The sequence below is a fragment of the Octodon degus genome, unplaced genomic scaffold (assembly GCF_000260255.1).
Source record: "Octodon degus isolate 3935 unplaced genomic scaffold, OctDeg1.0 scaffold00064, whole genome shotgun sequence".
Classification (NCBI taxonomy): Eukaryota; Metazoa; Chordata; class Mammalia; order Rodentia; family Octodontidae; genus Octodon; species Octodon degus.
The window spans coordinates 9051864-9067898 of NW_004524640.1; the positions used below are offsets into that span (position 1 = coordinate 9051864).

Genomic DNA, 16035 nt, shown 5'->3' on the forward strand with positions numbered 1-16035 from the left:
CCCCTGCCGTGAGAGCCTGCAGCAGGGGCTTCACTTGGAGTGAGCAGTCCAGAAAGGCCTCTCCAGCAGGACAGCTTCCAGGCTGAGATGTGCAGGGGCGGGGAAGAGGAGCCACCCTGGAAGGAGGCAGAGGGAGAAACAAGAGGAGGTGGGAGGCCCCCAGGGCCTGGGGACTCCTGGGGCTGCAGGGGCAGGCTGAGATGGGAGGGCTGCTACCAGGTTTCTAAAGCTCCCTGTGGCTGGCAGCCCTGAGGAGAGGACAGGCTGGGCACAGGGACTGAAGGATGAGCTCAAGTGGTCCAGAGTGCCTGGGTGAGGTGCTCAGATCAGCCTTGACACTCTAGGGTGACAGAGGCCAGGAAGCAGGGAGGCCTCCTGGAGGAGGTGGCCTTGGGGCTGTGCTCAGCCCTGTGGGAGGGAGGGCTGGGTGTGATGGGCTAGAGGATGAGCAGTGACTCCCCAGGGTCATGAGACCCCAGCACTGGGACCGGGCCTGTGGAAGGAGAGGGGCCCCGGATGTTCAGCCATGGCCTGACACCTGGGCCAGCACTGCCTCCTGCAGCAGGGGCTGGAGGGTAGGCGCTTTCCCAATCGCTCTGCAGCTGGGCAGGGTAAGAGGAAGTGCAGGCCCCAGTGTGGCTGGAGGAGTGACTGGGGAGGAGGTGCCTGAGCCAGGGCCTTGCCACAACAGCAGCTCCTGGGGACTCTGGGGGTCACGGGCCACAGTCAGAGAGGCTAGAGGAAGTGAGAGGTGACTTCCTGGACCAGCCATCGCCATGGCCCTGGCCCAGCAGCTGCGGGCTGAGAGGTGAGTGCTGGGTGGCCCCTCCCGGCCTCCTCTCTGCTCCCAGCAGGCTGTGGTGTGGAGCAGGGCCGGGCCTCTCTGTGGTCCCCCAACAGCCCAAGGGGCTGTGTTTGAACCTGATCTTCAGAGCTGTAGCTCTGGAAACTGCTTTCAGGAACCGTGATCTGTGACTCACCACCCTCAGGCATCAGAGAGGGGTGCACGGCTTGCCCGGGTTGTACACTGTGTGCCGGAGCCAGGGCGGCCCTTTGCTCCAGGTGTGTCAGGAAGGCTTTGTATCTTCTGGGTAAAGGGAGTTGCAGCCCATGCTGTTCTCTCTTCTGCCCAAGCGCTGCTGCCTCCTCCACCACACCTGCCCTGACAGCCCCTTCCTCTGCTTACGCACATTCCCCACTGCTTGCTTTTCCTGCATTACTGCTGTCATGCCATATTCTCATGTTTTGCTTTTTTCTTTACCCTCGCCATCATCTTCATCCATTAGAAGCAAACCCATGAGGGTCTGTCTTGGCCAATGCAGTGATGCAAAGCAGTCCTGGCACCTACAAAGCACTCTGCAAACGTCACCAAAGTGAATAACGCACGGATCTCTGAGCTGGAGAACGTCCTAGATCCAGCTATATGGCCGATACTGCCATTATACAGATGGGAAAACTGAGGCCCAGGGAGGACATAGAGCCGAGCCTCTCAGCAGCCAGACCTGCACTCCCACCTCTGGGGGTCCTGAGGACACAGTGTGGCTCCGCTAGCCATTTGAGCACTGTGGGACAGAAACCAGGCCAAGGTGGGGAGCAGAGGGCTGGAGGTGGAGCCTGGGGCCGGAAGGGGAAGCAGAGAAGGAATTTCCCAAGGCCTAGCCTCAGAAAGAAGGCCCGGCCCCATGGAGGTGGCAAGGGCAGTGGAGTGCGTGCCTAGAGGTGGGGTCACCATGGTCTCCTGCAGCCAGCGAGGTGGCACTGCGGGGCTCAGTGAGGTCACCTCGATTCCAGCTCATCTTCCCCACAGGTGTTCAGGGAAGGCTGAGCAAAATCAGCACCCCAGAAGCTGCCGGAACTTGAGGCTGGGGCTACTTCCTGCTTCAGGAGATGAGGGGAGCGCCGGCTGGGATTGCTGTGTCCCTGTCCGCTGACCCCAGCAGCCTCCCTGTGCACCTGAGTGTGGCCTGGGCACTGCCACACAGAGACAGAGGTGGCAGCTGTGTGTTGAGCACCCATGAAGCACTTGGCGCCCTCCTCGGCACTGGGGACCCCATGTGAGCAGGGTCCCCGTCCCCACAGGTCCAGGCTGTGATTGTTACGGTTGCGGCCTCTGGACCACCCAAAGCAGTGCTCCCAGTGTCCCCATTTTATAGGGAGTGGAAGGGGCGGGCGTGAGGGAAGGCATCCTCCCAAGGTTCCCTTCACAGAGCTGGGCCGGGGCCACAGTGTTGCGTTGGGCCCAGGCGCGTGGCCGCTCTGCTCAGCCTGGTGGCTGCCTGCACACCAGGGAAAAGCTAAGGCGCCCCCTAGCGGCACAAAGAGGCCGAGCAGCCAGAGGCCACCCAGCAGGCACTCAACCCAGGGCCCTCCCTGTGTGGAGTTTGCAAAGGGGCTGATTGCACGTGGACAGTGCGCTGCGAGGGGCCTGGTTTGTCCGAGCCCACTCAGCGGTGGGGGCTCCCATCCTGGAGGGGCTGCTTGGGCTCAAACCCCAGCTTACTGACTTCCTGGAGCAACCTAGTTAACCTTTCTGCAACTCAGTCTCCTCTTGTGTAAAATGACAGCTCCGTCTTAGAGGAACACTGAGGGTCCAGGGCACACACAGGAAGTAGTCTGCTGTGCACAGTTAGTGTTACCCAACTTGCCCCACCAACCCCTGGGGGCAGGGCCATTTCTCCTCCTGTTACTTCTGGGCCCTCCCTCATCTTGCTGCAAGTGAAAAAGACTCATGAAAGACACAGCCTCTGGGATGGGGGTGGAGTGGAGAAAGTAGCTCCTCCCAGGGGAAGAAAGCGAGTGGGAAGGTTGAGGCTCAGCGTGGGGATTTCCTCTTCTTGTCCGCCAGTGCCGAGTCACTTCCAGTAGTAGTGATGGCTTCACCCAAGTTCTGTTGCAGCCCTAGGTCTGGACAGACCACACGGGGATGGCATGAGCCTCATTTCCCCATTGTGACCCTGGAGGAATCTCAGCTGCTTCCTGCTTCCTGTCCAAGAGGGGCTGCGCCTCCTCCCTCCTTGACTGTCCTCTGTGTTCTCACCTCTGACGGCCGCTGGACCCCCTCTGGCTCACCAACAGTGCTTCCCTGGCATCCTAACCACACGCCACACCAGATGGTTGGCCTCTCGGGCACTCCACTGAGCTCCCTCCCTGTCCCCAGCTCCCTCCTGGGCACCTACAGGCTGCCCCAAACTGAGTCCCTTGCCCACCCTGCCTGCAAATGTGGGCATCGCCCCTGCTTTCATCTGCACATCCAATCAGCGCCCACACCCTGCTGGTCACAACTCAGGAACAGCACGCAGATTGGTGATGTGTCTCACATTAGGCTGAGGGGGAAAGAGGAACCAAAAGTGGCTTAAACAATGATCAGGGTGGTTGTTTTTTTTTTTTCCCACACAGTAAAGACCAGAGTTAAGCCATTGCTGGTTCCACCCACAGCTGAGCGACTTCGTAAGCGGCATCCCAGGGACTCTTGCTCTTCCTCATGTTTTGGGCTCCTGAACACAATGTGGCTACTAGAGCTCCAGATGTTACACTTGTTTCCAAGGGAGGAGATGAGACCAGCTTTGCCCAGTCTTCTGGATCAGTAAAGCAAACATCCGAAAGGCCCCTACACCAGATTTCCTCTTAGGTCTCATTGGCCAGAACAGGTCCCAGAGGCCCTCTCTTCTGCCAGGGAACTGAGAAACAGGACAGGATTATTACGTTTGATTCAGACCAAACATGATCTATCACCTTGGGTCTAGGCACTTGGCCACTTTGAACAGAGTTGGCACTCAGCCAGGAAGAAGTGGGGACACAGCAAATGCCAATAGAGTCTGCTAAGGGTGGTGTCACTGGATATTATCAGCTACCTGTGCATGGGGCTCTATGTGGGTCAGCTTCATGTTACTATTAGACAAAGCCTGAGGCAAGTAGCTTATAAAGACAGAAGGTTTACTTGGGTTCATGATGATGGAGCCCAATCTGAGCTTGGGTGGCCCTTGTTGCTCTGGGCCTCTGGCAAGGGCAGCACATCATCATGGGAGCACATGGCAGACCAGACTGCTAACAGCTGTCAGCAGAGGCATGGGACAAACAGGATCCCTTTCAAGGGGATGCCCCAGTAGCCTAAGGCCCTCCACTGAGGCCCTGCCTCCGAGTACTCACAGCACCTCCCAATAGCACCACTCTGGGAACCAAGTCTTTAAAACATAGCCTTTAAGGAGCTCCCAGGACACTCTCTCAACAGTGGCTGTGCCCTTGCTTACCCTGGGGACCATCCTGGTGACCAGGCCACTCTGCAACAGCCAACAAGGTAGATCCCTGTCTTTGCAAGCCCTTACCCCTGAGGCCTGCTGGGTGTCATGCCACACAGGAGGGTCTGAGGAATGCAGAGCCTGCTCCACACCCAGCCTCACTCGTAGCATGCTTGGAGCACAGCAGTGGTAACCCAGATCCTCCCCTCCTCCTCCCCTAGTGACTTCGAACAGCTTCCGGATGACGTCGCCATATCAGCTAACATTGCAGACATCGAAGAGAAGAGGGGGTTCACCAGCCACTTTGTAAGCATGACCCCCTGCCCCTTCATCCTCCAGCCTCTGAGCCTCCAACTCTTGGTCTCTTAACCTTTATCTCTCCATTTTCAGCTGGGCTGATTTGACCCTTTGGGGGACATTGGCCAGTCCCCTGAGACATTCTCACCACCGCCTCTTGAGGTGGGGCTGCTGCCAATGGCTAGTAGGAAGGAACAGAAGGAGGATCTGGGAGGCTTTGGGGGGCAGTGGGGAGAACACAGAGGGAGGGAGCAGGAGAGGAATTTAGGGGATTTGTGGTGAGGATCCTGGAATCAAGTGGAGAATTGGGCGGTATCTAAAGGGATCCATAGGGAACCCAACGGGTCTGGGGGAGACCCAGTGGGGAGTAGGGGAAATGTAGGGGCCTGGGAGAGGGTCCAAGGCTGCAGCTATCCCCATGGCAGTGCACAGGCCGCTTGGTGAGGAGTTTTCCACCCAGTGTAGGGCTGGGGCTGAGCGCCCCACTCTCTCCGCCTTCCAGCTCCTCCCTGGCCTGGAGCCCCTCCCCCCCTCCTGAGCCCTCCTCGCCCCTGCCTGCCTAGGTTTTTGTCATCGAGGTGAAGACAAAAGGAGGCTCCAAGTACCTCATCTACCGCCGCTACCGCCAGTTCTACGCCCTGCACAGCAAGCTGGAGGAGCGCTATGGGCCGGAGAACAAGAGCACCCCAACTACCTGCAGCCTGCCGGCACTGCCAGGTAGCGGCACCAGGGCCCGCCCTGCTCCCCTGGCCCCACAGTGCTTCCCTTTCAAACTGTGGAAACCATGGCTTTGGACTGCGGCCCCCTCCCAGAGTCACAACCATTAACCCTTGCTCTCTGCCACCACCTTGGTGTCTTCCAGGACTCCTCCTTAGAACTTTTGGCCTCTGGTGGCGTTTTCTTATTTTCAATTTTTTGTGATATCAGGGATTAAACCCAGGGCCCAGGGCCTTCACATTGTGCTACATCCCCAGTCTTTAAAGTCCACCTCCCTCCCTGTCCACCTCCATCCTCATCCATACCATGGACAGCTCCAGCACCCTCTGACTTCGTGGCTCCTGTGCTGCCATTTTACCTTAAAGGGAAAACCCAGCACCCATGAGCCAGTGGGGTGGGCTCAGCAGGACCAGCCCGGGCACTGCTTGTCACCTTCCCAGGCCTCAGAGACCCTGCACCACTTCCATTCTTCCCAATCCAGCTCCACTCCCCACTGTGTGCCAACCCTCTAAGTCATCCATCATCTGTCTATTGTCTGTCTGTCTGTCTGTCTGTCTGTCTGTCTGTCTACCTACTTATCTACCTACCTACCTACTTACCTACCTAATCTATCATCTCTCCCTCAGTCAATGAGCACATTCAGCTCCCATAACTCATTTCCCCTTCTCCTTCCTTGGGCAGCAGGCAAGGGGGCGCTCACCCACTGGGAGCCACCTCTCCCATCCTTGGCCCTTCCTTCCCATGGTCCTGTGGGCTCCTTGTGAACTCTGCCTCTGCACTGTGCTGAGCATCTAGGTGTTCTGTCTTTAAGCCAGAATATTTTGTTCCCTCAGAACTCAGAAGTGTGTGGGTACACATGTGTGTACGTGCATGTGTGTGTGCATGTACATGAGTGTGTACATATATGTGTGCATGCATTGTGCATATACATGCATGTGTGTATGTGTATGCATGTGTATGTGCACACATGCATGTACATGTGTGTACTTGCATGTGCATGCATATATACATATATTGTATGTGTGTGCATAAGTATGCACGTGTGTGTGTGCATACGAATGTGTGTGAATGTGTGTGTGCTTGTGTGTGTATGTGTGTGTACGTGTGCACACAGGCAATAACAGGACAGTTGTCAGAAGTTAAGGGTGCAGATCAGGGGAATGCAGCTGGGTGGTGGCCCAGGGCCAGACTGGCCGCCTTGTCGCCATGGAAAGATAAAGAGAAGCTCTCCAAGCCCGTAGGCTGGGGCTGGGGCCAGGACTCCGGCTCAGAAGGACAGCTCTTCTCTCCTTAGCCAAAGTCTTCATGGGCGTGAAGCAGGAGATCGCGGAGATGCGGATCCCAGCCCTCAACGCCTATATGAAGGTATGCACAGCCCGTGGCCTATGTGCTGGGGGAGGCATTGCCCTGGACATGGGGAGGAAACCAGTGGGCTGCCTGGCTCCTATGGCCCCATCTGCAGCCCCTCAGGGCCTGGCTTGGGGACAGAAGTTGGATGAGGATTGAGGGCCCTACTGATAGGGGAGGGAGCAGGGGAAGGCACAGGGAGCTGTGCTCACAGGGGCCAAATCCTCATTCAGCACTCCAAGCCACGGCTGTGTCTAAGTGCCACTACACAGACGGCGGTGAGTGAGGCCCAGTGCTTACCCTTAGGTGCCAGTGGGAGCAATGCCAGGGGGACCTGCCACGTGCCAGCATGGATATGCCCACGTCAGGGGCAGGACCACCTGGGCCACGTCCACTCATGTAGCTCTTTGTGCAAACAAGAGGAAGAAGGTCTCCTGGGGCAGCGCCAGCCCCTCACCTGAGCTCAGGCTGGGTTTTAGCTGCACTCCGTGCTGTCTGGGCACCACTGTGTATTCCCCAACATGCAACCCACCTGTCCCCTGTGACATGGACATGGAGGGAGGAGCTTCCTAAAGACAGGCCAGGCTGGTCCAGAAAGGCCTTCAGCCAGCCAGAGCCAAAAGGGAAATAGCCGGCATTACTCATGAGGTAGTGAGCACCAGGCCACTAGGGACCTTCAAGCCGCGACTTGAGAGCAGCCTGAGGAAGACAGGGAGGGGAGCCAGCCTCACACCCAGCAGGTGTTCTCGAAGCTGAAGAGCACTGAACTAGGAGTCTCATCTTGGCTCCAATGTGGATGGCTGGATGACATGGGGCAATTTGACCCTCGTCTCCAGAGAGGCTTTGGTTTCCTCTCCTGTGAGCTGGCCCTCCACCTCCCACCTCTTACCCACTGGGTAGAATCTGTGGAGAAAAGGACTGGAAAGTGCGCTGTGAGTTTCATTCGGCATGTGACAGCTCAGAATTTCTCCCAGAGGCAGGCCACGGTAGGCAGCAGGGAGCAGTGAGGCAGGGTCGGGCAGGGTTTGCAGGAACTGTGGGCTCTGAGCAGAGACGAGGCAGGAAAGCTAGTGGGCTCCAGCACTGCTGGCACTGCCCTCAAGGGGGCGCTGTGACCCCTCTGGTGGCTGACCCATCTTCCCTTGGGTTGACAGGGTGAAGCTCTTTGCCAGGGAGCAGATGGGGGGAGAGGCTGTAAAAGTAGGGGTCCTTGCTTCACAGGCAATCTTAACAACCGGCTTCTGAGGGGTCCCCTCTGTATGTCTGATTGGGATCCTTGGAGTGAGAGATCTTTAGGGCAGTGATCCCTGCTATAGCCATGCTGTCCTATACTTGCACACCTTCAGAGGCCAGGAGCTTACTACCAGTCTGCCCTATCTAGGCTGCTTGTTCCACTGTTAGATAGCTACTAGTAAAGTCCAATTCCTTATAAATTTCACCCCTGGCCTCACCCCATCCTCATCACGAAAGCTCACTGGAGCCATGTGCAGTGCTTTGGCAAGCAAGACACTCGCTATACCTTTGTGGGGCAAGTGGATCATTTCATTCAATCCCCCCATAACCTGTGAGTTAGCTACTATGATCCCCATTTATGACAAATGGAGAAAAGAGGCCCTGAGGGGCGAGGCTGCTGGGGCGTCACAGGGCAGCTGGGTAGGAGGGAGGGGACTTGAGCCTCCTCTGTGCCTCCAGGCTTTGCCTTTTACCCACTGGGCTAGGGCACGAGAAAGTGACAGCAGAGGCACGAAGGCCCTCTGATGGGTGCTGCATACATGCCTGGTGGTGGGCACTCGTGAGCTCTTTAGTCCTCACTATAGAGCTACCAGGAGGGTGCTGCTAATGTCCCCCATCCTACATGAACATCCGGGTCCCACAGGTGGGTGGCAGAGCTGGGGTCCATACCAAGAGCAGCCCGGCTCCTCATGCCCCACCTCCCTGTGTCACAGCCCAGGTTTTCCAGGCTCCACACCCCATTTTGGGGGGGATGCTCCCATCCTGCAGTCCATGTGGGATCCTCAAAGAGCTCTAGGTATTTCTAGAGCTGTGGGCTCCATGCCCTGCACTGAGCCCCTGGGGCCTGGGTGGCGAGGGGCCCGGTGGGGCCACCCAGCAGGCCGTGTCTCCAGGTCCTCACAGCATTCGGGGCTTCACGCAGTGGGGAGCGTAGCTGCAGTAAGAGGCTGCAGCTCCAGTCTCCACCCTGCTGCTCTTCAGCTCTGCCTGAGCTGAGCCCCTTGCTTCTTTGAGCCTCAGTTTCCTCAACTGTGAGATGAAGGTGTCAGGAAGCATTTTGTAGGCCGCAGTGAGGCCACCATCTGTTGCCAGTATAGTTATTCTAAGAATTAAGAGGTGCGTTTCAGCAGTGGATGGCTCTGGGTGCCCCAAGCCTTTCACCTGCTAGACTGTGTGACCCTGGGGACCGGGCAGCTCATGGATTATGACCAGATAGGCAGCGGTTACACATGGGGTTCCCAGCTCCGCGCCTGGCACGGCCAGGTTCCTATCCTGGCTGTTGTGGTTGTTCCCGGGGACTTTAGGTGTTTCCGAATGACCTTCCCTCATCCAGGGGCTCCCCTGCTGACCTGGTGGCCAAGAGCAAATTCTAACCTGTTACCTCAGGGCTGCTGAGGTTAGAAAGCCTTTTCTAACTGGTTTCTGTCCTCAGGAATAAGACACATTCATGGAGACAGAGGGAAGGGAGCATCAGCACACAGGGAGGGGACAGCTGAGCGGGGGTTCCCGACCTTTCTGCTGACCCCTGTCTTATTCCCTCACCCCGCAGAACCTCCTCAGCCTGCCAGTCTGGGTACTGATGGACGCCGATGTCAGAATCTTCTTCTACCAGTCCCCCTATGATGCGGAGCAGGTGCCGCAGGCGCTCCGCCGGCTCCGCCCACGCACACGCAAAGTGTGAGTGGCTGCCTGGGTGGTCGTGCACCTCTGGCCCCCGAGGTGGGAGGAGCAGGGGGGCCCAGCGTGGTTCGGCGAATTGGACAAGTCTGGAGGACTGGATTTGGGGCAACCAGGGGCGGGATTTGCTGTGTGGTGGCCAGAATTGGAGTCGGGGACCAGGCTGGCAACCAGAAGGATCTTGAGACACAGCAAGCGCTGGGGGTTCCTCAGGGGCCCTGGCTGCCTGAAAAGAGGGGGGGCTGGCAGGGAGAAGACACCACAAACCACCCCTCCTCAGAGACTTTGTCCCTGGTGTTAGGGCTCCCTGGCCAGCGGGGGCCTGGCCCTCCCATCAGGGGATACTGCTGCTCCTTATTCCCAAGGGGCAAAGACCACACCACCCCCTTCTGCCTCTCTCTAAGCAGCAGGTGCCACCCAAACGCCAAGTGATGGGCCACACTCACCCAAACGTCTAAAGCCAAAGCTACTGCATGTAAGAACTCCAGGGAGGAAGCATGCGCGGCCTCCGAGCCTGTAATCCCAGCACTCGGGAGACTGAGGCAGGAGGACTGTGACGTTGGGGCCAGGCTGGATGACTTAGGGAGACCTTGTCTGAACAGACAAATGGGCCAGAAGAGGCAGGCAGGAGTCCCAAGCCCGGGCTGCCTCCCAGCTGTCCTCTTTGCTCCAGCCCCTGAGTCTGTGTCTTCTGCTCTCAGCCCTTGGCACCACCCCATGTTCCCAGGCAGGTGTGGTCTGAGCCCCAGCTGTGCCTGACGGAGCAGGGCCTGTCACAGCCCCAGGCCTTTGTTTCCACAGCTAAAAATTTAGCTGAGAGCAGCTATTGGGAGCAGGTGAAAGAACAGTGGTGGAAGCTCTGTAAGTTGGGGGCACTAAGAAAAGGGTTTCCAGCCTCTTCCCAGCCCCTCTGAGCCTCTGCTTCTGGGCCTGTGTGGAGGAGTGTTTCCCACCTCCAGGGTGCAGGCAGGGCAACAGGATAAAGCAGGGGAAGAACAGGTTCCCGCCAGGGAGCTACCACACTGCACTTCACTGACTTCTCTTTCCTGCCTTTCCTGCCCCTGCTAGGGTCCCTCTGTAAGCAGAAGCAGGACAACTGGGGGACTAACAAGACCCTCTTCTCTCTCCACAGCAAGAACGTGTCACCCCAAAGTGCCAGCTTTGACCGTCTGGCAGCTCCGCGTGCAGAGGTACCCCTTCCCCCATGGTGGCAGGTCTTGGTGGCTGAGGGGTGACACCTGGAACCCCCATCCTACTGAGGAAGAACAGAGGTCAGCAGACAGGGGCAGGGAAGAAGGTGTCCATCTTTTGCCCACCCAGACAGCTTGCCTGGGTCTCCCCAGGGCGGACCCTACCGTGGGGACTGCAGTCTCAGACAACTCAGATAAAGCTTTGTCCCGGTCGCTTCACAGCATCCCAGGGTCATGCTTACAGAGGGCGTGGGCAGTCCCGGGGGAGAGCAGCTGGGGTGGGTAAAGCTAAGTGGGGGCTTAGAACCAGCTCTGTCTGGAGCATCTGACCCCACCCCACATGTGTGCTCGCCCAACCAGCTCCAAGTAGCTCCCATCCAGACCCAAGGCTCCTCCACCAACCAGTGGGAAGGCCTCAGACAAGGCAGTCATCCTGCCCACACATCAGTTTCCATGCCTGTAAAATGGGATACAAAAGGCTCTATAGAAGCTGAGCAAGAGCCTGGCATGGGTCCTCTCCCCCCACACCCTGCTCTTCTCCCCAGGCCCTATTCGACTTCACTGGAAACAGCAAGCTGGAGCTGAATTTCAAAGCCGGGGATGTGATCTTCCTGCTCAGTCGCATCAACAAAGACTGGCTGGAGGTGAGTTGGTGGTGAGGAGGGAGGGAGGGCGGAGGTGAAGAGGGAGTGTGGAGCCAAGGTGGCATCAGCTCAGATGTTCGGCAGGGCCAGGGACATGGGAAGGCCTTGGGGAAAACCCCCAGTGAAGATGTCAGAAGGTTGGGGACCCAGGCATGAGGGTGAGAAGCGTGTGGTGGAAAGAGAAGGCTCTGGAGTCTACGGCCTTTCCTTTGGTTCTGGATCCGAAGCTCATGTCATGTCCCTTTGGGCTTAGACATTCACCTCCTGAGTTTATTTCTTGGTCTTCGCCAGGGCTTCTTAGCAGCAGCACAGTTGACAGTTCTTGGGGGCTGGGTCCTGTCCAACCTGGGGTGTTTGGTAGCATCCTCGCCATACGGGTCTCCAGACATTTGCTGATGGGGGCGAAGTCACCCACAGTAGAGAGGCGCTGGCCTAGGACATGGGGCACTGCTACTCGCCTTACTGGTAGCAAAAGATTGTAATTAGAGCAGAAGCCCTAGCATCAGGCTGCAGGGGCATTCTCTGCTTTTGTCTGCTCATTCCTTTTGCTTTTGAAGGTCTTGCTAGGTTGGGCTGGAGCTCGTGGGCTCCAGGGATCATCCTACTTCAGCCTCCCAAGTGAGCCAGACCACAGTCATGCGCCACCACACCCAGCTCCTAGCTCTGGGGTGAACCAGCCTTGTGAACCCTTGGGGACTTGCCTGACCCTTCGGTGTCCTTTCCTATAAATAGAGACAGCACTGACAGGTTCCTCCCAGCTCCTGGAGGGGAAGGGGCAGGGCAGACGCGCAGGGCTTGTTCACCTAGAGCCTGGGTGCCTGGTGTCTGGCAAGGGTCCTGGGGTGACTTGGATGAGACTTGGAAGATGCAGCCTGTTCCAGTCTTTGCTTTGTCTCAGCATAGCCTTAGAAGGGACCCATAGTGACTTAATGAGGGGACATGTGGGCACGATGTGGAATTCTTGGCCCTTTACATCAGATCCCACTGTTATTAAAGAGAAGCTCTTTGCTCAGTGCCCTTAGGCTGTATCTAAAGAAGGTTCTAGGATGGGCTTAGGCAGAGATAGCTCCAAGGCCCGGGGACCATCACAACTAGGGAAGGAGGCTCTGAGATGCAGAGGCTGGAGAGGAAACAGAGGCATCTGGTGCAGGGGCCTGGAGCTCTGCTGCAAGAACTCGGCAGCTCTCACAGCCACCAGAGGTTCAGCTCTGGTCACTCTGCAAAAACAGGAAATGCTACTGCCTTCCTGTTTCCTGGAAAGACATATATGTCAGGATGACGGTCACCTTCTGGCCTCAGGTTGCAGGAATAGAGCAGAGGAAGGGGCCACTTTGGGCCTCAGCATGCGTGTCTGCAATAGCTTGTGAAGCCGGCGTATTGCATCATGCTGTGGGGAGGTGGGGGTGGCCAGCACTGCCATGTGTCCTCTGCAAGTCCCCTACTGGCATCCTCCCTTGTGAAGGATGCCCCAGGCAGGCACAGAAGCTAATCTACCTCGAGTGTCCAGAGCCTGCACATAGCTGGACTCAAGAAGTTGTTGTTGAACAAATGAATGAATGAGTGAATGAATGAATGAGTGCATGAGTGAGTGAATGAGTGAATGAATGAGTGAATAAATGGGTGAGTGAATGAATGGGCGAGTGAATGAATGGGCGAGTGAGTGAATGAGCAACTGAATGAATGACTGAGTAAATGAATGAGAGTGAATGAATGGGTGGTGAATGGGTGAGTGAATGAATAAGCGAGTGAATGAATGAGCAAATGAATGAATGAATGAGTGAGTAAATGAATGAATGAGTGAGTGAATGAATGAGTGAATGACTAATGGGCCAAGGTCACACTATCCCCTTCAAGAGCACCCAGTGACCTAAAGACCTCCCTCCAGGCCCCACCTCTTAAAGTCTCCACCCTCTAGGGACCACCTCAAACACACAGGAATTTGGGGATATTGAGACTCAAAACACAACACTTGCCCTCTATGGAAGGGGACCAGGAGGTCCTCTGGTGTCCTCTTCATTATGGCCCCAGGCCCTGTTCCCCCCCTCTTCTGTAGACCTGGCAGCCCCTTCTTCCTCTCCTCAGGGCACTGCCAGGGGAGCCACAGGTATCTTCCCAGTCTCCTTTGTGAAGATTCTCAAGGACTTCCCTGAGGAGGACGACCCCACCAACTGGCTGCGCTGCTACTATTACGAAGACACAATCAGCACCATCAAGTTAGTGGCCGGCTGGGGAAGGGGCTGGGCTATCCTTCATGCCGCCCTGCTGCCCCATGCCCCATACCACAACCCCCAGATTGTGCTCCCACCACCTTGAAGCCTGCTGTGGCTCCCAGTCTGCCAAATCAGTCTGGCCTCATTCCCAGCCCCTGCCCTGCCCCATGTACTTGCCCAGGCCCAACCCCCCAGCCCCCACCCCTGCCTGTTGCCCTTAGGGACATCGCGGTGGAGGAGGACCTCAGCAGCACTCCGCTGTACAAAGACCTGCTGGAGCTGATGAGGTGAGGGGCCTGGGGTGGAGGACAGAGAGGCCAGCTACCTGGAGCTCGAAGTGGGGAACCCTGCTAGCCCTGGGCTATAGGGATCTGAGTTCATCTTGCCCTCTTGCTGTGCCCAAGGCCCTGCAGGCTGGGCTGTGTCTGTCAGGAGAGCGAGGAGGCTGGAAGGGAGGGACAAAGGGACTGGCTGAGGCCACAGTGTGTGACCATAGATTTGCACCAGAACTAAAGTCTCTCTAGTGAAAAACCCTGGCCTTGGACACTTCGCCATCAGGGATCCACTTGACTCAAGACCTAGGTCATCACTGAATAGTTCTGTGGAGCAGCTGTAGTGTGGTTATATTTCTTACAATGAAAGTGATACCTACTCATAACAACACACATACCCCACATGGTAAATACACTAGAATTAAGGCAGCCATGACTTTTTCGTTGGCCACTTAGTCACCTCCCCCAGGGACATGACTGTAAAAGAACATGGGAACATCTTTGTCCCTGTATCTAATGACCTGTCTGATTATTTCCCTGGGGTCATTGTCCAGAAGCAGAATGCAGGGATCAAAGTACTTGCAATGACACCCACTGGGTCAAATGATCTATAGGAAATTCAGGTCAAGTTTTACTTTGGCCCCAGGGGAAAGATGCCCAGGCCTGCAGCCCACCCCAGACATCCTCTTCCTCACCAGGCACCAGGTCCTCCTGCACAGCATGCAGAGTTCTCTGTCTGTCCCTCTCTGTCTACCTGTCTCTGTCTCTGTCTCTGTCTCTGTCTCTGTCTCTCTCTCTCTCTCTCTCTCTCTCTCTCCTATGCTCTGTGCCCTCCCAAGCCATTTCCTTTTCCTTGGGACAGTTCCTAAGCTCTAGCAAAATAACACACAGGACATTCAGGCTCTGCCTGTATTTATTGTGAAAATCCCTTCTCCCCCTCTAGATCTCAGTTTCCCCATCTATACAGCAGGAAGGGCCTCTTCTTAGACACTAAGAGCCTGTGTCAAGCTCTGACCTCCTCTGATTCCCAGATCCAGGCTACACACGGGTCTTTAGCCCTCTGTACCAGCCCTGGGCTCTGGGCTCACTCCTCAGGCCTCATGTTAACCCTGACTTTTCCCACCCAGGAGGGAGTTCCAGAGGGAAGACATCGCCCTCAATTACCGGGACGCAGAGGGGGACCTGGTACGGCTGCTGTCAGATGAGGATGTGGGGCTCATGGTGAGGCAGGCACAGGGCCTCCCCAAGCAGAAGCGCCTCTTCTCCTGGAAGCTGCATGTCACCCAGGAGGACAACTACAGCGTCTACAACACGATGCCCTTGGCCGCTGGGAGATGAGGAACTTTAGGAAAGATAGGGAGGGCTGAGGAGACTTCCTGGGTTTGAGGCTAAATAGTGAGTGCCTTTGGGGGAGCAAGGAGTGAGAGTAAAATACCATTCAATGAGCATCAACTGTGACCATTTATATCCAGCAGGGGCACCCCTGGCTTGAGCCTCTAACCAGCGCTCTATCCCATATCCTGTGTGTAGCGAAATCCAGCGACACCCGTCCCTGCTGCCCGCCTTTCCTTTGCCCCTCCCCCTCCCTCCTTTCCTGGGCTTGGCTGGCTGCCCCTGGCCCCCTGGGGTCCTGCTGAAGCCCAGGCCTTGCTGGGTGATGAGGTCAGCACTTCCTCTGCCTTCTCAGTAACACTGCCTGGTAAAGGAGAGGGAGAGAGCGGGGTCTCGGTTCCAGGGGGTCCCTACTGCAGATGGGGGAAAGGACAGAGGTGAGCAGGCTCTCTGAGCCTGCCAGGGATTGGGGTGGGGGCAGGGCCAAGAGGTCTGCTGTGAGCTGAAGCTCCTTCCACCACCCAGGCCTGTCCAAGTTCAGCAGGAGTCTCTTCCAGAGTGGTGACGCGAGGAGCCGGAGTAGCAGCAGCCAAAAAGACGGGGCTCGCTCTCCCTTGGCTCCTCGTCTGTTGCAGTTCCACTCCGGAACGGACAGGTGCCAGGGCCCACAGGTGGGCCCGCAGGTGCTCCCACAGGTGCTCCCGCAGGTGCATTCCAGCAACGCTGGCTGCAGGATGGAGTTTCCTAGCGCTGCCATGACAAAGGGCTGTGAAATACGGGCTTACACTCGGGATATCTATGGTCCCGCAGCTCTGGAGGGCAGACATCTGAGAGCAAGGTGTCCATGGGGGTCTTCCCCATGCAACTGGTAGGGAGACCCG

The 16035-nt window shown here is 57.0% G+C and overlaps 1 protein-coding gene across 1 annotated transcript; it reads left to right on the forward strand.

Moving 5' to 3' along the window:
- Positions 1-647: 647 nt before the first annotated feature.
- Positions 648-15261, forward strand: Ncf4 (neutrophil cytosolic factor 4). Its single transcript, XM_004634680.2, has 10 exons — positions 648-808; positions 4457-4541; positions 5096-5249; positions 6544-6614; positions 9379-9506; positions 10639-10696; positions 11242-11340; positions 13423-13553; positions 13772-13837; positions 14950-15261. Exons 1-10 carry the CDS (start codon positions 777-779, stop codon positions 15158-15160), a joined length of 1035 nt encoding a protein of 344 aa, XP_004634737.1. The 5' UTR covers positions 648-776; the 3' UTR covers positions 15161-15261.
- Positions 15262-16035: the final 774 nt, after the last annotated feature.